The following is a 20,447-nucleotide window of genomic DNA, read 5'->3' on the forward strand; positions in this document are numbered from 1 at the left end:
TCGTACTTACAATACAATGTACGTACGTAATTTACAGGTAACGCACCCGAATTAATTAGATCATCTAGCGGTATCGTTACTGTCAGTGCAGCCAATTTGCATGGTGGTGCATTAGGGCAGCGCGACACGTGCCCGGCCGTGCCCGGCGGTTGCCATCGTGCTGACGGCCTACCGCAAACTACGTTCGACGTGTTGCCTCTTTGTCGCAATTGTAAATTCGTACTCAAGTGTGACAGGGAGGCAACACGTCGAACGTGGTTCGCGGTAGGTCCTCTGTATGGTGGCCGCAGGCGCAGGGCGAGAGTGGGCGACCTCATATAGCCGGCGCGGGAGTCGGCTCCTTTATTTGTCAGTTGTGCGTTGCGTGAGAGGGACGTGCAGGGACACTATGCGGACGATACTGGTAAGCCATTCCCTACCATTACCATTTCTTTTGTGATCGTCTTGGACTACTTTATTTTCATCGATTAATAATAATTATTTCATTTAGCATTAATTGATATGTTATTTTATTATTTTTATAACTCAATTAAATCATTAAGTATTAAATAATTTTATAAATACAGTGATAATGATAACTTATCATACCTAATTTCTTATTATTATTAATTAAATAACAACAGTGTTTTATCCACAGCGTCACAAACATTTTTTAGTGCAAAATTAACTGCATTCGTAAATTTTGAAACTTAACTTAAACTTAGGTAGTACTTACGGTTGAAATCTTGATTTTTAAAGCAATATGAAAACCTATCCTTCGCTTACCAACCTATAGTAGGTAAATATATATGCCTACAAGTAAAACTAGGGCTACACCTAGTAGATACGCAACTATTTTGTAGTCTAAATACGATATATTTATATAAATAATCAAATTGTAGGTAACGATCTACTAATTTTAAATCATTTTACGTATGCAAAATGATTAACAAAAATGTTGTCTTTTGAAACTAACTTTTGTTCATGTACTTAACTATTATAATATATAGGTTACGTTAACTAAAGAGTTTAAATCTAATAGAAAGCATAAATCCTTCTAGCTAAGTCGAGTCACCGGCAAATTCGTAATCATAACACCGCAGTATGGCGTCATGTCACCAATAACTAGGCCTACGATATAGGTACAATAAAGTTAATTGATCAATACACGAACCTCAAGATAAGTACTCGATTGCGTTTCAATCGATCGTTTAAACACTTTAAACGAATTCAGAGTGACAGTATCCACGGCCAACCTTGAGGCGGCGACTGACAGGTCACTTTAATAAACGTGCAACAGACCACAAGTAACCTTTCGGCAAAACAAAAATGTTGCTCTCCTTAATAACAAGGCGGAACTAATTGTCGAGCTCCATACGATTATTTGGCAAGTGCGTTGTCATATTAACGACTCAATTACGTAAAGCGAGCAAAGCTTGTTACGTTACACTGGCCCACCGTGCACCGCCTTTACCTACTCTACTATTCCAGGCTCGACCGGTGGGCGTAGATAATAAACTGATATCACTTACAATGTTACAACATTTGATATAAAATCAACCCGCTCACTGCAAAGACTGTTCCATTTCTAGGTCGTGTCAAGAAATAATTCGTATCTATCAAGATTAAGTGAGCGACATATACAAAGCTCTTTTTGCTACACTATCACCGTAGAGTCAAAATGACTGCACCTTGACCTATTTTTATAACAATGCAAGTCGACGGCAGACCTTTTCGGACGTCTGATCTTGAATATTAAAAAGTGCAGTGTATGGTATTAAAGTCTACCAGTTAATACAGATAACAATATTGTATGATTGTTGATGATAGTTTATACCTAAATACAAGTCACAGCTACGCGATGTGATGCTTTCAGCGGGCTATGTCTCACAACGCAATATTATCTGGATTGAGTTACAATTTTCATTGCACCACCTTGTGTACAGTTGTCCCTAAGTCTTGAAACCCACTGAACTGGAAATGAGGTTCGCCTTGCATATAAGGCGCACTGTCCCTGACATCGAGCTTGCAAGAATCGTAATTCTTACGCACTTGTTTTTTTACATACGTAATTACTATTATATATGGTAGGGTGGTTCACGTTTGTATGGGAAAAATTCAAACTCTAGTTAGAAGAAGTGGCACCCCCTCATTTTGTTACACTTGTTATGTTGACAAAATACCCCAAGTTTTGTAATCTTATCTCAACTACAAGGGGGTTCTACAACACTTTGAAATTTTTCAAAGTTGTATGATATCCAAAAAAAAAAGGATTTATTATTCAGAATTTTATTTAAGTATCTGGTTTCACACTATTTGCACATGTGATTTATAAGTTTTTAAGTAGAAAAACATTTTTATTTCTATTTTTTATAATTTTTCAAAAGTAAGATTACTGGATGAGCTAACCGCACTCACAAACCTTATGCTTACGGGTAAAGTTTGCCAAGACATCGTCCCCGTACTATATGGGGCTAATCTTGTTGCGCTCATGAAAAAAGATGGCGGAATACGACCAATTGCAGTCGGAAACACATTTCGGCGCCTCACATCAAAAATTTGTTGCCGTGAGTTTCATTCCCGTCTAACAAGCAAATTTAAACCTACCCAGCTGGGCTTTGGACTTAAAGGAGGGTGTGAAGCGGCAGTACATGCAACTCGCACTTTTTTAGACAGCCAACATTTCGAAATTCTTGTGAAAGTTGACGTTAAAAACGCCTTTAATTCCATAGACCGTGGCATCTTATTGAACCAAATTGAAAATGATTTGCCAGAAATTTATAGCTACCTTTGGCAATGTTACGGGACCACTTCAAAGCTTATGTATAAAAATAATGAAATACTTTCTTGTGTAGGATGTCAGCAAGGAGACCCACTAGGGCCCGCAATTTTCAGCCTAGCCATCCACCCCGTCATCACTCAGCTCACATCGGACCTAAATCTCTGGTATTTAGACGACGGCACCATCGGTGGCAGTAAGTCATCTGTGTTGGCAGACCTTAAAACTTTAATCGACCGCTTCGCAGAAATCGGTCTTTCAATCAATTTTAATAAGTGTGAAATGTTCATTTCAGAAGCCATTCCGCCCAATACCCGATCCTCTATTATCAACGAGATTAACCAGCTCACACCAAATATTTCCATTTTAACCCGCGAAACCCTCACACTTTTAGGAGCCCCCATTTTAGACGAATCCATCCCGTTATGCATAAATTCCAAAATAGAAAAATTCTTTAAGTGTTCCAACCTTTTTTATGAAATCAACCCACACATGGCCCTCTACATCTTACGACTATGCCTTTTCTCGCCCAAATTTTTGTACATCGTTCGCTGCGCCCCACTTTGGAAATTCCCCATAATTACTGCAAACATCGACCAAATTTTAAAGGACACCGTTAGTAAAATTCTGAACGTAACCTTCACATCCCCCAGTTGGATCCAAGCTACCCTCCCGATCAAATACGGTGGTCTTGGTATCCGTTTGACGGGCAGTTTAGCTCTCCCGGCCTTTTTGTCGTCTGCCTATAGCACGCTCACCCTCATTGGTGGTATATTACGTACCCCTTCAACCGCTAATGTGTCGGTGTCGTGCCTGGAGGACGCGGAATCGGCTTGGAGTGCAGACCATCCCGTCGAACGGGTACCAGAGGAAAAATCTAGCCAAGCAACATGGGACGTCATAAATATAAAATCGCAACACCAACTCCTACTACAAAACTGCCATAACGACTACGAACGGGCGAGGCTATTAGCCGTTTCCGAAAAGAAATCAGGACATTGGCTGCACGCGCTTCCATCGCGAAACCTTGGCTCCACTCTAGATCCTTCAGCCCTACGCATCGCTGTCTGCCTCCGCCTGGGCTTAAAAATATGCGAGCCCCACGCCTGTAGTCGATGCGCTCAAGCTGTTGATGCTTTAGGACGGCACGGCTTACACTGCCAAATGAGCGCAGGCCGACTATATAGACACGCCACATTGAACGACCTGATCCGCCGCGCCCTTTGCACCGCCTCTTTACCCGCAACTCTGGAGCCGTCAGGCCTCTCTGCCACAGATGGCAAGAGACCTGACGGCTGCACTCTTGTGCCCTGGAGCCTTGGCCGCCCTTTAGCGTGGGACGCTACCTGCGTCGATACGCTAGCACCGTCCCACGTTGAGGGATCGGCCCGGAAGCCCGGGACTGCCGCGGACCAGGCCCAGACACTAAAGCGCCGCAAATATGCGTTCCTAACGGACACATACGATTTTGTGGCGCTCGCCATTGAAACACTGGGCCCATGGTCGACCGACACCAAACAGTTAATAAAGGAAGTGTCGGTTAGGCTAATAGGCGTCTCGGGCGACCACAGGGCGGGCTCCTTCTTGGCTCAAAGATTAAGTCTGGCGGTTCAAAGGGGCAACGCCGCCAGCATTCTAGGGTCCATTCCAGAAGCGGGTAGCTTGGGAGAGATATTTTATATTTAGTATTTAGTTTTAGTTGTTAGTTTAAGGTTTTGTGTAAGTATTATTTTAACATTGTTGACAATATTGGTTACAGACTTAAATTAGCTTAAAAATTTGAATTTGAGTATATACTTATGTCAAGCCTAGACGTTCACTCAATAATATTCGTGTAAACATGTCAAATTCAATATTACATATTTCCCACCAAAAATAGAAATAAAAATGTTTTTCTACTTAAAAACTTATAAATCACATGTGCAAATAGTGTGAAACCAGATACTTAAATAAAATTCTGAATAATAAAAACTTTCTTTTTTTGGATTTCATACAACTTTGAAAAATTTCAAAGTGTTGTAGCACCCCCTTGTAGTTGAGATAAAATTACAAAACTTGGTGTATTTTATCAGCATAATAAGTGTAACAAAATAAGGGGGTGCCCCGTAGGACAATAAAAAAAAATGTTTTTTGAACCACCCTAATATATGGTTCATATAATTCAGATCAGATATGTAAAGTGGGTAGGAAATTGTATTGAAAAAAGGTACGGTTGCTATATTCCTAGCAATATGTGGCGGGCCCTCAGTACCTTTTATATACTTGTAATTGGCCAAAACTTAGTACACCGGACATGCCTACCTTCAGGGGGTGACAATAATCAACTCCGTTGTGTCTTGCCCTGCTCAGTGTAAATGCTCCTTCACTTTCTTTCAATGCTTAAATTCATTTAAATGTCCAAAGCATTGACATCGCGTGAGATTCAACACCGTGCTATCGGCACTTTGTAAACGTTAAACAAACATCGCATAAATATTTCAAACGTTAGTTTTCTGCCTAATAAATCAGACAAGCTGCAACTTCGCTATAATCGCATAGCACGAAACGTGAACCGAGGTGATAGCCGATGAACTAGTTTCTGATATTCTGACTCACTTGTGGTCTTCATTGCAAATTAGAAATTAGAAAAGTTATTACTATAAAATTTTCTCAACGAATTTACAGTGTCACACAAACCGTGTGTGCTAAAGTTCTCACTTTGAATGGGAACCATATATTATCATTCAATTCAATCATATAGAAACTGCCAACAGAATAAACCGCAACTAAAACTGCGAAAGAGTTATGGATTTTCAAAAAGAGTTACATTATATGACATTGTGGTACGCGTGCACTTGAACTATGTAGGTATATATACCTACTTACTTATTAATTATCTCTCTATTGGTAACATAAGACTCTTAAATATACATAATATACTCGTAACATACATAATTTACGTACAGGTACGTAACTCATCATTTCAGCCTATATACGTCCCACTGCTGGGCACAGGCCTCCTATCATGCGCGAGAGGGCTTGGGCTATAGTCCCCACGCTAGCCCAATGCGGATTGGGAACTTCACATACACCTTTAAATTTCTTCGCAGATGTATGCAGGTTTCCTCACGATGTTTTCCTTCACCGAAAAGCTAGTGGTAAATATCAAATGATATTTCGTACATAAGTTCCGAAAAACTCATTGGTACGAGGCAGGATTTGAACCCGCGACCTCCGGATTGAAAGTCGGACGTCATATCCACTCGGCTACCACCGCTCTACTCACGCAATTTATTTCTTAATTAAAAATTAATTAAAATTGAAATTAATTTATTTCAAGTATCTGTGAGTCATAAATAATGCATTTAATCTGATCTAATCATATAATATACACGGTGTGTCCTGTAACACGAGCAAATAATTAAAACATAGATTGTACTCCTCAAACGGTGACACTTTTGTTCTACAAATTTTAAAAATTATGAAGTATTTAGACTCCCTATTTTTCATACAAAATAAATATTATTTTCAATGGACGCCATCGCCACGCCATATCATTGGGATTGACGTTGCTTGTCACGCCTTAAACACAACAAAATTCTCAATACATTGCGTCTTAGAATAAACTTTAAAGTGTATTAAAAATCAAACCCCAAGCTATATTTAAAAGTCGCTGAACAAATGTTGGTCAGTATGAGAAGTACAGCCTACAGTTTAATTTTTTGCTCATGTTACAGGCCACACCCGGTATATGTATCGTTCCTAACTATATTCTATATTATCATAATTTTCTTGTACCACCTTAGGTACTTTCACCCGCACTTGTATCGCTACGTTAATAGTCAATTTTCCATTAGAAAGACTCAGTTTCCGATAAATCAAAGATAAGCTCTAACAATTGAAAGAGAAAATCCGGATTGTTTTGTCTTTCCCACTCCGCCCATGGAATCTATTGACATATATTTTACTTTATATATTTCACTACTACATATATGTACGTAGGAGAACGTATGTAGCATACGTTCCTATTATATACTTAAAGTTAGCATTACGATAATCCTCAGTAAGACTACCTCAATCTCTTTCATCGTATATTCTATAAACAATACTTGTTTGAAAATGTATGTCTTAATCTGAATAATAAAATTATTCTAATGGATATACATACATATATGAACTAGAGCCATCAACAGGTTATACAACCAGCTAATTACTTGACCTCCCTAGACAGGCTCGAGTAGTAGCTAGGTAGTTAGGTACAGCGGTTTCCCCGGTTTCGGGATAAGCCGGCACGCGCTAATTATGAATATCGTTACTTTTGCCTAATTAGGCATGACTGCAGCGCAACGCCACGCGGAAGCGTTCGCCATTGTATCGTAACTTACGGGTATTGTTGGTACCTGTACTAGTTGGATGAGTCCTCAAATTGGCTCATTAAAATATGTATAAAGTTGTGGGGGACAATTCCGCTAGGGGCAGTGGCGGATTTTCAGTCTCTGCCGCCCTAGGTCCCAGGCCCTGTAGTAAGTACTAGCCGCCCATTTCTCTCTCTCTGGTCGGTCCCTCATTACTGAGGATCGTGGTCACTGGAACCCCTCAAATAAACAATCTATCTCCATCGGTTGCAGTCCAAAGTAGCCCTCACTACTTGATGTAGCTTGGAAGAGGCGGTGGCTTCCTTTATTTGGTCAGACCAACGTGTTGGCGATCGGCCCATTTCTCAGCACCCATCATATAAGTAGACTGCCGAGCCTACTTGGCCTAAGGGTAAATCTGCCACTGGCCAGGGGATTACACCAAGTAGTTTTAAATTATTTACGAGTGTGCCAATGAATACCAATAGTATATCTTAGGTTGCCCCATGCCATTGTCAATCTCACCATCTGAAGATGAATAGGTACTAGTATGTTATTGTTCAGAGAAACCTGATATTTTTGTCATTGGCCTGACATAGGATAGCCTATCGTTCTCGGAGTCCCGTGAGCTTTTAGCTTGATCAATATTGCAATTATCCATCTGACGGAACAACGTGAAATAATTATAACCAGTTATAAACTTATTTGACCCATTGTTGTGATTAATTAAACTACTTTACGCAAACCTGTACTTTCTTGATCAAATATACCCGGCGATAAGTTTTTCTGAGATCAATATTATTATTATTATTTTTTTCGATGTGACGCGCGCACAGGTCTTGTGAGCAAGGACCCCGCTAAGGATACGGGCGAGCCTTGCTCATATGCATATCTGTCGCCAGTTTTCCCTTAGTCGCCTTATACGACACCCACGGGACGAGATGGGGTGGTGCTATTCTTTTCTGATGCCGGCACCACACGGCACTAATATTAACGGATCAATATTATTATTGTATTCATTACATTAAATTTGTTTTAAAAAGCATTTTTAGGACTCTTCAAAATACCATTAGAGACCATTTACTCAGGTTAGACGGAATTAATTAGGAGTGCATTATGTATGTATAACATTCGCGAAAATTATTGAATATAAAGATCACTTTTTAAATACAGCATATCATCCCACAAATATACATATCTGAATATATCATATCTAACAATTTTCTTTAGGAGTAGTAACATTAATTAATTAGATAACTTGTTCGAAAAATGTTATAGCCCGGAATGTCCCGCGTGAGTATAAGTATAAGTATATACCTTGCAAAAGACTTCAACAAGCGCTACACACCCACCCCGCACGTCTTCCATAAATTAAACAATGCCTCATTATGAGCAACACTCATTAGAATAACCCACTATTCAATTATAAACACATTGAGAAAACACTGTAATAACATGCAGTTGCAAAATTTCTAAACACACCTGGCTCAATAAACAATGAAAAAACATTTTCACTTAGGCATTGAAGCAAATTTTATAATAAAAAATTTAAACATTATAACATGCAACGATATTAAAATAATTAAAGTGCTGGTATGCATTTAAAACATTGATGCAATAAATTTAAATTATTGCTAGACATATTAAAACTGCCAGTAGTCCTCGGATTAAAGCCTTATAAATATTTCATAGTAAGTACTTGAATATAAATTTATTTCGAGATAATTACTTTCAGTTTTTTTGCAAATATTCCATACATTATCGAATATATTTAGCAGGCGACAAGTATCGTTGGTCACCTTGAGTGGCGGAAGCAGCGCAGCGGCTTATGGCGAGCGAATTCTTGCAATTTGCTCGGCACGTCGAACATTCCGCAAAGCATTCAGGACATGTCTATTTCACGCACAAATTAAGACTATAATGTCATGCCTCTGTCTGCACTGAGCCCGTACCATGCGGTACCTACTCGTAAGTAGGTACTTTATGCCAACAGATTTTCCTATCCGGGCATGTGTGTCTCTGACTCAAAAAATTAGAACATAGGAATATATTAACTGAAATAAATGTCATATACTAAGAAAAAGTGACCAAGGCCTCCAGTGCCCCAGGCTGGAATCGAACCAGCGTCCTCTGCTATCGCGGCAGGTGCCTGAATAATAAGCTCCCTAACACACAGAATCAACGTCCATCTGTTACACAAACTCTACCCGGATCAAACCAAACCCAAAACAATCAACACCTTGAAGATTAATATGAGATGCACTTGGCTTCGGCCCGTGCATCCCATTACACCAGTATTTTATGAAATGCCGAGAAAATAAAAAGAAAGAAAGAAATAATAATAATAATATATATTTGCTGCACCCACGCTCGTCTGTTATGAGATTGTACATCCCACGGAAATGTGGAGGTCGCGGCTTTCTAAATGCCAAAAATCTTTACAACCATGAGGTATACAATCTCAGGAATTATTTCCGCAACAACGAGTGTGGGATACATCGTGATGTGGTGGCAGCTGACAGGGGTCTCACGCCGCTTTCCTTGGCAAACGAGAACTGGCGCAAACCTGTAGTACTAAGCACCGAGGACCGCAAGGCGGTATGGAAGGATAAGCAGTTACACGGGCGGTTCTACAAGGCCCTCATGGGACCCGATGTAGACCTACCCGCGTCTGTGAACTGGCTACGATTTGGGGACCTCTTCGGAGCAACCGAGGGTGTTGCCTGTGCAATTGCGGACGAAGTTATCATGACGAATAACTACCGGAGATATTTCCTGAAGGACGGTACGGTCGACATTTGTCGGGCATGCCGCCGTGCCGGAGAGTCACTCAGGCATATTATCTCCGGATGTTCTCATCTTGCTAACGGCGAGTACTTGCACAGACATAATCTCGTAGCCAAAATTATTCACCAGCAGCTTGCCCTCCTATACGGCCTTGTGGACCGCGAAGTGCCGTACTACAAGTACTCACCTGCGCCAGTTCTCGAAAATGGTCGTGCCACGCTCTATTGGGATCGATCTATCATCACTGACAGGACTATTGTAGCCAATAAGCCTGACATCGTGCAGATCGATCGCAGCTCCGGGCCGTGCTCGTCGACGTCACCATCCCCCATGATGAGAATCTCGTGAAAGCCGAGAAGGACAAGTCCAGCAAATACCTGGACTGGATAACCGCCATGTGGGATGTTGACTCGACGATCATTGTTCCTATAGTCGTGTCAGCGAACGGTCTCATAGCGAAGAGTCTCGACCAACACCTAGAGAGACTCTCGCTGGGTTGTTGGATCAAGGGTCAGATGCAGAAGGCGGTAATTTTGGACACGGCGCGTATAGTCGATTCCTCACTCTGCGGCCCTGACCACCGGCAGCTTGGGCCCTGCCCCGCTGCCGGCGGCACCCTAGGTTAGGTTTTTTATAATGTGTTTATATGTTTTTTTTATTGTTTTTTATGTGCTTTTGTATTTTACTTTTATATTCATGTTATAAACAACCTAACTTAATATATATTTAATATTAATTGGTGGTGCGGTAATAGTATAGGAATATATTATTTAAAATTTAAACTGATTTAAACGTGTCCTAGGCTTCTACCTTTATCAGGCTGTAATTTAAATTTAGTTACTTAATTACATAATTTTAGTTTCATGTAGCATGTGAGGACGCGAAGTGTAAATAAAACCTCACTTAAAATACAACTCAAGGTTAAACTGTTACTTAATGTTGAAACATAACATAACATACATGTATCAGTTAGGTACGCTTCCGCATAACACTCAGTCTATTGTCATAATGCGTTTAGTCGGTCAATAACGTTGCTAGTAAATACACAACAGGTGATTGAGGTGATAAAGGTCGGCGGATTGCATCACGCACAAATAGGTACGGGCTCATTGAGATCGATTTCTGAAAGTGTAGCCATTTGCATGGCTTGCGACAGCCGGCACTGCCCAGAAAGCTAATGCTTAGGTTACCCAATCAATTATTAATTGTTCTTACTTAATTGACCTTATAGTTAAATCATCAGTTACACACGCATTCATAAAATTTAAGGAATAAGTAGCCATTTAAAAATTAGTTGCTAGTTTCAAATGATAATAACGTTGCAATTCCTTTTTTTGTATCCAATAATCACTCTCGTACTCGTAAATGCATTAATTTACATCTATTAGACCCTCTAAGTATACAATTGTTCTTACAGTTCCGTTGTATATAATTACAGTTGTTTACAAACTAAACAGTTATTTCCGAATGTTATCGGTAAATTATGGGTAGCGTTACATCAGCATAAGTAATGTAGATTTTCCTATATGTTAATTAGATAAGTTGATACGCTTTCCATACGCACGTGGAAAACCACTTGGAAATGCATAACAATGCACCTCATAATAACACATTCAAACTTTTCTCATATTTTTTTAACCTAATTGTTCAACTATACGTAACTTAAGCAAACACAAATAATCCTGAAAAGCAAGTATAACTCGAACATTGTCGAACAAGTTTACATAAAGATTTCTAGTTATGGCCAGTAGTGTAGTAAATAAAGGTAGTGGACCCCGCAGTAATTCCTCAGCCAGAAAAAACTTTACAGTATGATAAAGTATCAATAAATAAAAAGTATTGTATAAATTTCCAAAGAATAATAATAATAGAATTAAAGTAAATACCTAAAGTCTTAAATCGTTAATATCTATATCTATATCTATATAAAATTTTTTGGCGTGTCTTGGACCGGAAAATTGCTCAGTCTAATTTTTTCACTGGAATGCCATTTTATTGCCGTTTTATGCCTACAAAATTAAAATCTAAAAATTTTCCACTCTCAGTTTTTAATAGTTCTATAATACATACATTTCGCTACGCATTTTTTTTGGATATTTTTACCCACTGCGCCAAATTATATTCTAAGATCATATAAGAAGAAAAAAATGACAGAGCAATTTTCCGATGAAAATGAGCGTCAAAAAAAGGAAGTATCATAAAAAAATATTCTCATGTTTGACAAAACTTTTAGATTTTTTTCTAGTATCACATACTGATACAAATAACTTATTTTGTAAAATAATTTTGGACTGAGGAATTACTCGGTTCAATATATAATCAGATTTGTGTTTTTACCTAACTTAGGAGTGTTTTTTTTTTGTATATTTATAATGTTAGTCTCGGCTCATACTATACAATAACCAAGCTAAATTTCATCGACTGAGATATTAATGCATGGGTCTCCATACAACAACTTGCTTCATTTACTACACTACAGTCTCGAGGTATTTAGTCTAGCTTTCGTACCGGTCTTGGTGCAATCTTGCGTAGTACGTATGATATCATTGGTACTTTTATTGAGCATAACAGAATCCGAGCAAGGCGTGGACAATCAGTGCCAGAGGTAGAGACAATTAAAAGTACCTAATAAGACTGTCAATCTGCAGAAGACTGTCATGCGAGTACAAAGTCGCAGTGCCTCATTATTGTAGCAAGTATGCTGCAATTTCGAGTGGTTTCTACCTCACATACTTATTAGGAACTAGGTGAAGCTAGCTGGAATGTGGGTATATACTTAACAAAAAGACTTCTCTTATTATGTCAAGTGCGAGTCGGACTCGCGTTCCAAGGGTTCCGTACTAGGGCATGCAATATCAGTCTCGGGAAAGGTTTCAAATTTCCCGGGATCGGGTCAGGACCAGTTCCGAGAAATCCCGGGAAATCGGGAAATTTCGGGAAAATTAAAAAAGTATTTATTTTGATTGAAATGATTATAATCAAATGATTAATTAACATTTCTATTCGTTTTTAAACTAAACCAAACTTAACGGTTGATATTTCAATTAAAAAATACCTATCTATATCATCATTGGCCACAGCATCTTTGCAGATGATAGTTGCAGCGACTAAAGAAGGTATTTTGAGGAGATAGTCTACAGCCTACATCGACTGCGATGACTGTATAGAAAAATGGCCAATCGGCATTTCTTGCCGCATCGATCACAGACGTGTCTTTACTCCTGGGATGGTCCAGCAGCTCTGCGATTTCGTTTCTGCTTAAGTTGGTCCAACCACAGCTCGTCATGCTTTGCCATGCCTTCCCGCAGGTTACTACGCCACTCCAGTCTCCGGTCTCATCTGCGCGCGTTCCTCCCAACAGTTACTTAGCTGGAATGCCGAAGCCATTCATGTCGCGTTTACAGAATCCTTGAAACGGAGTACGGGTCGACCAACCGGTCTCTTAGCTTCGGCAATCTGTCCGAGCATGACTTCACGTGGCAATCCGTCAGGGTCATTCTATGAACGTGTTCCAGCCAACGGAGTCGTCTCTGTTTCAGCATAGCCGTTATGCTGTTGCATATGGTCTTTGAAAGAACAGCTTCATTAGTTACCTACCCGATCCTTCCAGGTTACTACCTACCACCACCAGGTTAACCTAATATGGTTCGGAGACAACGCATGAAATGCGTTTAGACGACGCTCTTGCTTGGAGTAAGTGGTCCACGTTTCTAAAGCGGATCCGTGGTAACAGAAATGATCGACAGATTGAAGCGTTACTTGATCGAGGGTGATTGCTGGTGGTACATCGGCGCCCTGAACCATTATAACAGTTTTCAACTTGGTGTTCACGCTCATTGAAAAAGATTGGCATGCATAGCTAAACCTGTTAATCAGGTCTTGCAGTTCTTCTTCTGAGTTGGCGACAAGTGCAGCATCATCAGCATACAGCAGTTCCCGGGCTAACACATCGTACCGCTTCCTAGTTGATTTTAGGAAGTTGATGTTGAATAGCTTCCCCTCCTTTCTTGTATGCAAATGCACTCCGACATCCCACTGATCAAAAGCTGCTCTGAGGAGAGCCGAAAAGAAAATTCCAAAGAGCGTTGGTGCCAAAACGCAACCTTGCCTTACACCGCGCCTCATGTCAAAAGCCGCTGATGAATCACCATCAAGCTATCTATAATGTCAATATTCAAATTCAGACAATGTTTTCTAAGAATCAGCAAATAAGAAATAATTTTAGTTATTTGTTTTACAAGGAGGGCACATTAATGTGAGGATATAATAAACGAGTCAAAAATTGCATCAAATTACTTTTCCACCCATATGGATTAAATGCGAATTCTCATCAGTTTTCGAACAATCGACAGATTATTCACGAGCTGGGGTGTTAATAAAATATAAATAAAATAAGTATAACTACTCGTATAGATAACGTAATCGATAAATCGATATAGCATAACGTTTATAAATTTCCCGAAATTTCGAGATTTCCCGGGATTTTTATCTCCAGTTCCGGTACTGAATGAAAGTGCCTATTCCCGGGAATTCTCGGGAAAAATCAGTCTCGGGAATTCCCGGGAGCATGCCCTATTCCGTACGTTACCCAATTTTAACAATGTATTTTTTATATCGTTGACATGTGTATTCTGCCTATCCTAACCTACGGTGCCCAAACTTGGTCATTAACAGAAGCCCAAAAGTCCCGACTCACGATTTGCCAGCGAGCAATGGAGCGCAGTATACTCGGAGTCCGTAGAATCGATCGAGTAAGGAACACAGAGCTGCGCTCCAAAACTGGAATCGCAGATGTGGGTGTGAAGGCCGCCAAGCTCAAGTGGGATTGGGCGGGACATATCTGTCGGATGCACCCGGACAGATGGGCCAAAATGGCGACCGAATGGGCACCACAGATCACCCGAGGCAGAGGCAGACCAAAAATGAGATAGCGAAACGACCTGGACTCATTCTGTGGCCACTGGCGGGAGCATGCACAAAGCCGTGACGAGTGGCGAAAGACAGGGGGCCTTTGCCCAGCAGTGGGGCACAATATAGGCTATTAAAAAAAAAAATGTGAAACGCGAGTGAATTGCCTTTAAAAAACCCGTAGGAGTCGGATAAAAAACTAAGTAATTTGTCCGACTCACGGTTGACCGCACATTTGTAATAGGTTTTCCTGTCATCTACCTATAGGTAAAGAACTATTTTGTATATTTTTTTCAAAATTTTAGACCCAGTATAGTTTCGGAGATAAATGGGGGAGGGATATGGTCAATTTTGTTAAATAACTTTAAAACTATTTATTTTATAATTACAAAAAATATATATATATTTGAGATTCTCAAAATGAGCTCTTTCATATATAACACAATATACCGGGTGTGGCCTATGTGTGGCCTGTAATATGAGCAAAAAATGTACCTAGTTTAAAAAACATCATTTTTAATTTTCTCATTTACCCCCCAAAAGTGGCCTCCATGTTTAAAATTCGTTTCTTTACGTAAGATGTCCGTTTTTGGGTCACGAATTTACATATGTGTACCAAATTTCAACTTAATTCGTCCAATACTTTTGGAGAAAATAGGCTGTGACAGACGGACAGACAAACAGACAGACAGACGCATGAGTGATCCTATAAGGATTCCGTTTTTTCCTTTTGAGGTACGGAACCCTAAAAACAGATCATCAGTTGCATTTATTTCGGTAAGTACCTACAACGTACAAAATAGCGCCAGCCAAGGGCGTATTTTGAAATTTGGCGCCCCGGGCTAATAAGTTTCGCCGCCCCAAAAGTCAAGGAAGAAAAACAAAATGGAAAACAAAATCCGCCCCTGGCGCCAGCATAACTTGCCCTGTCAATCCCTAGAATTGTGTCAAACTGTTTTTTTTAATGCCCTGGTTTCCAGCCCTTTAAGCCAAATCTAATAGAAAAAGGGGCAAGCTAAGCTGTGATGGCGCTATCTATGCAAACCCTTCGACAGTTACCAACCTCATTCCAGCTTTGAGTAGGTACATATTAGGTACACGGAGATCGACAGTCTTTTTACTTACTAGTCTCCAGTTCTGTGTGCTGCGGTAGGTCACTCGGCAAGGTCCACCACTTCCACAACACTTGAAAGTGGCGAGTTGCATGCCGGCATTCCAGCGACGAAATTGAGTTTTACTATAGCAAATTCCAACTATGCAATGAACGCTGGGAGAAAATGCTTGTTGAGCACCACTTATTTTATTAGTAAACAGCGCACTGCATAAGAGTTCTTTATACTCGTACTTATGCATTAGATATAATTTTAAATCTAGTTTGAGGTAGACAGCAATTTGCCTCGAACAACAACAAAGTTATAAAATAGTTATAATATGTAGTTGTAATAGGTACCTATAGTATTAGTTATAGTTTAGTGGATCATAAAATACAATTAAATAGATCTTATAGCATGGACCATTTAATTTAATGAAATGATTTATATAGCAAGGTTGTTAAACTTGTTAAGCTCTCAGAACTTGATGTCCTTGCTGCACCTAAATAGGATGCGGGAAGTGTTAACGTGCACCTGCAACTAATTATGTAGTCCTTGTTCCTCCTTCACGCAAAAACGCCTAAACGCATTTCGATGAAATTTTTATCCCGACCCGATTCTATCCATAATTTATATCCCGAATTGGGACCCCACACACCACACGCTAGTTATTTAGTGTGATTTGAGCACTCATGTCGAGTGAATACTAACGACTTTACCTAGTTAAATAGGAAAAGTAGTAATAACATTTTTAACTTAAAAACAAATCATTTTTAACTTAAATACGACCCGCCTGATGATTAGCAGTCACCGTAGCCTATGGACGCCTGCAACACCAAATATGTGACAGTATGCGCGATGATTTACTTTTTTTTAAATATGTTCGATGCAATTCAACATTTTCTTCAAAGCAAAGGAGATTCACGACGTACCTTATTTAGGGCATGCAATATCAGTCTCGGGAAAGGTTTCAAATTTCCCGGGATCGGGTCAGGACCAGTTCCGAGAAATCCCGGGAAATCGGGAAATTTCGGGAAAATTAAAAAAGTATTTATTTTGATTGAAATGATTATAATCAAATGATTAATTAACATTTCTATTCGTTTTTAAACTAAACCAAACTTAACGGTTGATATTTCAATTAAAAAATACCTATCTATATCATCATTGGCCACAGCATCTTTGCAGATGATAGTTGCAGCGACTAAAGAAGGTATTTTGAGGAGATAGTCTACAGCCTACATCGACTGCGATGACTGTATAGAAAAATGGCCAATCGGCATTTCTTGCCGCATCGATCACAGACGTGTCTTTACTCCTGGGATGGTCCAGCAGCTCTGCGATTTCGTTTCTGCTTAAGTTGGTCCAACCACAGCTCGTCATGCTTTGCCATGCCTTCCCGCAGGTTACTACGCCACTCCAGTCTCCGGTCTCATCTGCGCGCGTTCCTCCCAACAGTTACTTAGCTGGAATGCCGAAGCCATTCATGTCGCGTTTACAGAATCCTTGAAACGGAGTACGGGTCGACCAACCGGTCTCTTAGCTTCGGCAATCTGTCCGAGCATGACTTCACGTGGCAATCCGTCAGGGTCATTCTATGAACGTGTTCCAGCCAACGGAGTCGTCTCTGTTTCAGCATAGCCGTTATGCTGTTGCATATGGTCTTTGAAAGAACAGCTTCATTAGTTACCTACCCGATCCTTCCAGGTTACTACCTACCACCACCAGGTTAACCTAATATGGTTCGGAGACAACGCATGAAATGCGTTTAGACGACGCTCTTGCTTGGAGTAAGTGGTCCACGTTTCTAAAGCGGATCCGTGGTAACAGAAATGATCGACAAATTGAAGCGTTACTTGATCGAGGGTGATTGCTGGTGGTACATCGGCGCCCTGAACCATTATAACAGTTTTCAACTTGGTGTTCACGCTCATTGAAAAAGATTGGCATGCATAGCTAAACCTGTTAATCAGGTCTTGCAGTTCTTCTTCTGAGTTGGCGACAAGTGCAGCATCATCAGCATACAGCAGTTCCCGGGCTAACACATCGTACCGCTTCCTAGTTGATTTTAGGAAGTTGATGTTGAATAGCTTCCCCTCCTTTCTTGTATGCAAATGCACTCCGACATCCCACTGATCAAAAGCTGCTCTGAGGAGAGCCGAAAAGAAAATTCCAAAGAGCGTTGGTGCCAAAACGCAACCTTGCCTTACACCGCGCCTCATGTCAAAAGCCGCTGATGAATCACCATCAAGCTATCTATAATGTCAATATTCAAATTCAGACAATGTTTTCTAAGAATCAGCAAATAAGAAATAATTTTAGTTATTTGTTTTACAAGGAGGGCACATTAATGTGAGGATATAATAAACGAGTCAAAAATTGCATCAAATTACTTTTCCACCCATATGGATTAAATGCGAATTCTCATCAGTTTTCGAACAATCGACAGATTATTCACGAGCTGGGGTGTTACAAAAATATAAATAAAATAAGTATAACTACTCGTATAGATAACGTAATCGATAAATCGATATAGCATAACGTTTATAAATTTCCCGAAATTTCGAGATTTCCCGGGATTTTTATCTCCAGTTCCGGTACTGAATGAAAGTGCCTATTCCCGGGAATTCTCGGGAAAAATCAGTCTCGGGAATTCCCGGGAGCATGCCCTAACCTTATTGTTGTCTCCCTGAGCTCGGAAAATCAATCTGTAGTGCTTTGCCAAAGAAGGAATTAATTAAACATATTAAAATAATCTAAAGAAAACTATGACTATCTATGGTATATTTTGCAGTGGCGGATTTGCCCTAAGGCCTAGTAGGCCCGGGCCTAGGGCGGCAAATTGTGATAAAAAATTCACTGATGAAATAACTTAAAATGTAGTCAATATGATGGCTGCTGCGAAAGGGGCGGCTATAGGGCCTGGGGCCTAGGGCGGCAAAGACTGCAAATCCGCCACTGATCTTTTGTATTTTTAGCATGACATGGAAAGCGTGGAAATACCGAATACTCGGTTTACAATATCTCTAATCTTGGTTAGATTGAACTGATGATTAACGATAAAATTCTGCTCGTTTCAGATATTAGCGCTTTGCGCTGCCACGGCGTATGGTCAATACAATAACTCGCCTGCTCCTCGGAGGATACAAATTCCCGGAGCCATAGCTCTAGGCCCCGCGCCCGGCGCCTTCCGCCAAGGACGGCTGCAGAACGGCCCCCCGGCCGGCACGCCCCGCTTGAGAAGGCCCGGCCAAGGCAGGCCTTCTTTCAAGTCCGTGGATGCGTCTCCCAGACCCAATCTGCAGTCAATCGAGGAGCCCTCCAAACCGGTCACCGAAGAACCAGAAGACGAGGTCGAAATCAACACCCCCACCGCCTTCGTCCCTAGCATTTTTACCACACCGGAACCTCAAAACGATTTCTTTGATTTCACTACCACATCTCAGCCAAAGCCGCCGATAGCGTTCAACCCGCCTCCCTTCCAGCCGTCCTCGACTCCGTCTGTCTTAAGACCCGAGCCGATCAGACCCACTCAGTACAGACCATTATTGCAGCCGCAATCTTTCGCCCCCATCAGAAATGAAGCCCCCTTCAAGCCTCAGCCGGTGCGCCTCCAACCTCTGTCGAGCAGACCTCAGCGGCCGTCCTTCAGGCCGGAGCCCAAACCCTTAGTAGAGGAAGACGAGGCCCCTATCCAACCAATCAGACACAGGCCTCAGCCGCAGCCGCAGGAGCCCGTCAACCGAGCGCCGGCCAAAACGTACGTTCAACAGAACTACAAACCCTCCAACCCAAGGGAAAAGAAACCAGTTGCTCAAATCATTCGCAAATACAGGGATGAGAACCCGGACGGAAGCATTACGTGGGGATTTGAGAATGACGATGGTTCATTCAAGGAGGAAACTATAGGTATCGATTGCGTTACTCGTGGAAAGTATGGTTATGTGGATCCTGATGGTTTGAAACGAGAGTACAACTATGAGACTGGGATCCTCTGCGACAAGAGCAAGGAACAACAAGAAGAGAAAGGTTTTATAGACTACCAAGAAAACAAAGCAGTCCTACCTAATGGTATCACAATTGATCTCAATCAGATGGGTAAAAAATCTAAAAGGCCGTTCAGGTCACCCGGTAACCACTAGGTTTTAGGAATCTATTTATTAGTAGTGAAATGTAAATGATGTAAGGACATTAAATATTTGTTACCTTGTGATAGCAAGTGTAACAAGCATGAGGACATTACATTGTGGTGACATAAGTTTAGTTTTTAATTGCTTGTGTGTTGGAAGTTGAGAAATGAAATGTGAAAATAACATGAATGTGCAATTAAAAACATTTTGTAATTACATTGTTTAATTGATAAAGCATAGTAAAATCTTACAATCCCACAAACTTAGAATTCTAGTCACAAGTGGTAAAAAAGTTAAAGTATTCAATTAAATTATGGAATACTATAGAAACATCACCTCAAAAGCCTGGTGGCATTAATGAGGCCCACTTCAGTCTATTTCAGGAGTCTCTAAACTATTTGACCTGCGGAACACAGCCACACGTTTTAAATAAAGGAAT

At 40.6% G+C, this 20,447-nt stretch overlaps 1 protein-coding gene across 1 annotated transcript; it reads left to right on the forward strand.

Annotated features, from left to right (window-relative positions):
- Positions 1-279: 279 nt before the first annotated feature.
- LOC134794252 (uncharacterized) lies at positions 280-20,224 on the forward strand. Its single transcript, XM_063766009.1, has 2 exons — positions 280-403; positions 18,959-20,224. The coding sequence occupies exons 1-2, from the start codon at positions 389-391 to the stop codon at positions 20,018-20,020; spliced, it is 1,077 nt and encodes a 358-aa protein (XP_063622079.1). The 5' UTR covers positions 280-388; the 3' UTR covers positions 20,021-20,224.
- The last annotated feature ends 223 nt before the right edge of the window (positions 20,225-20,447 follow it).

Source organism: Cydia splendana, chromosome 10 (genome assembly GCF_910591565.1).
Source record: "Cydia splendana chromosome 10, ilCydSple1.2, whole genome shotgun sequence".
Classification (NCBI taxonomy): Eukaryota; Metazoa; Arthropoda; class Insecta; order Lepidoptera; family Tortricidae; genus Cydia; species Cydia splendana.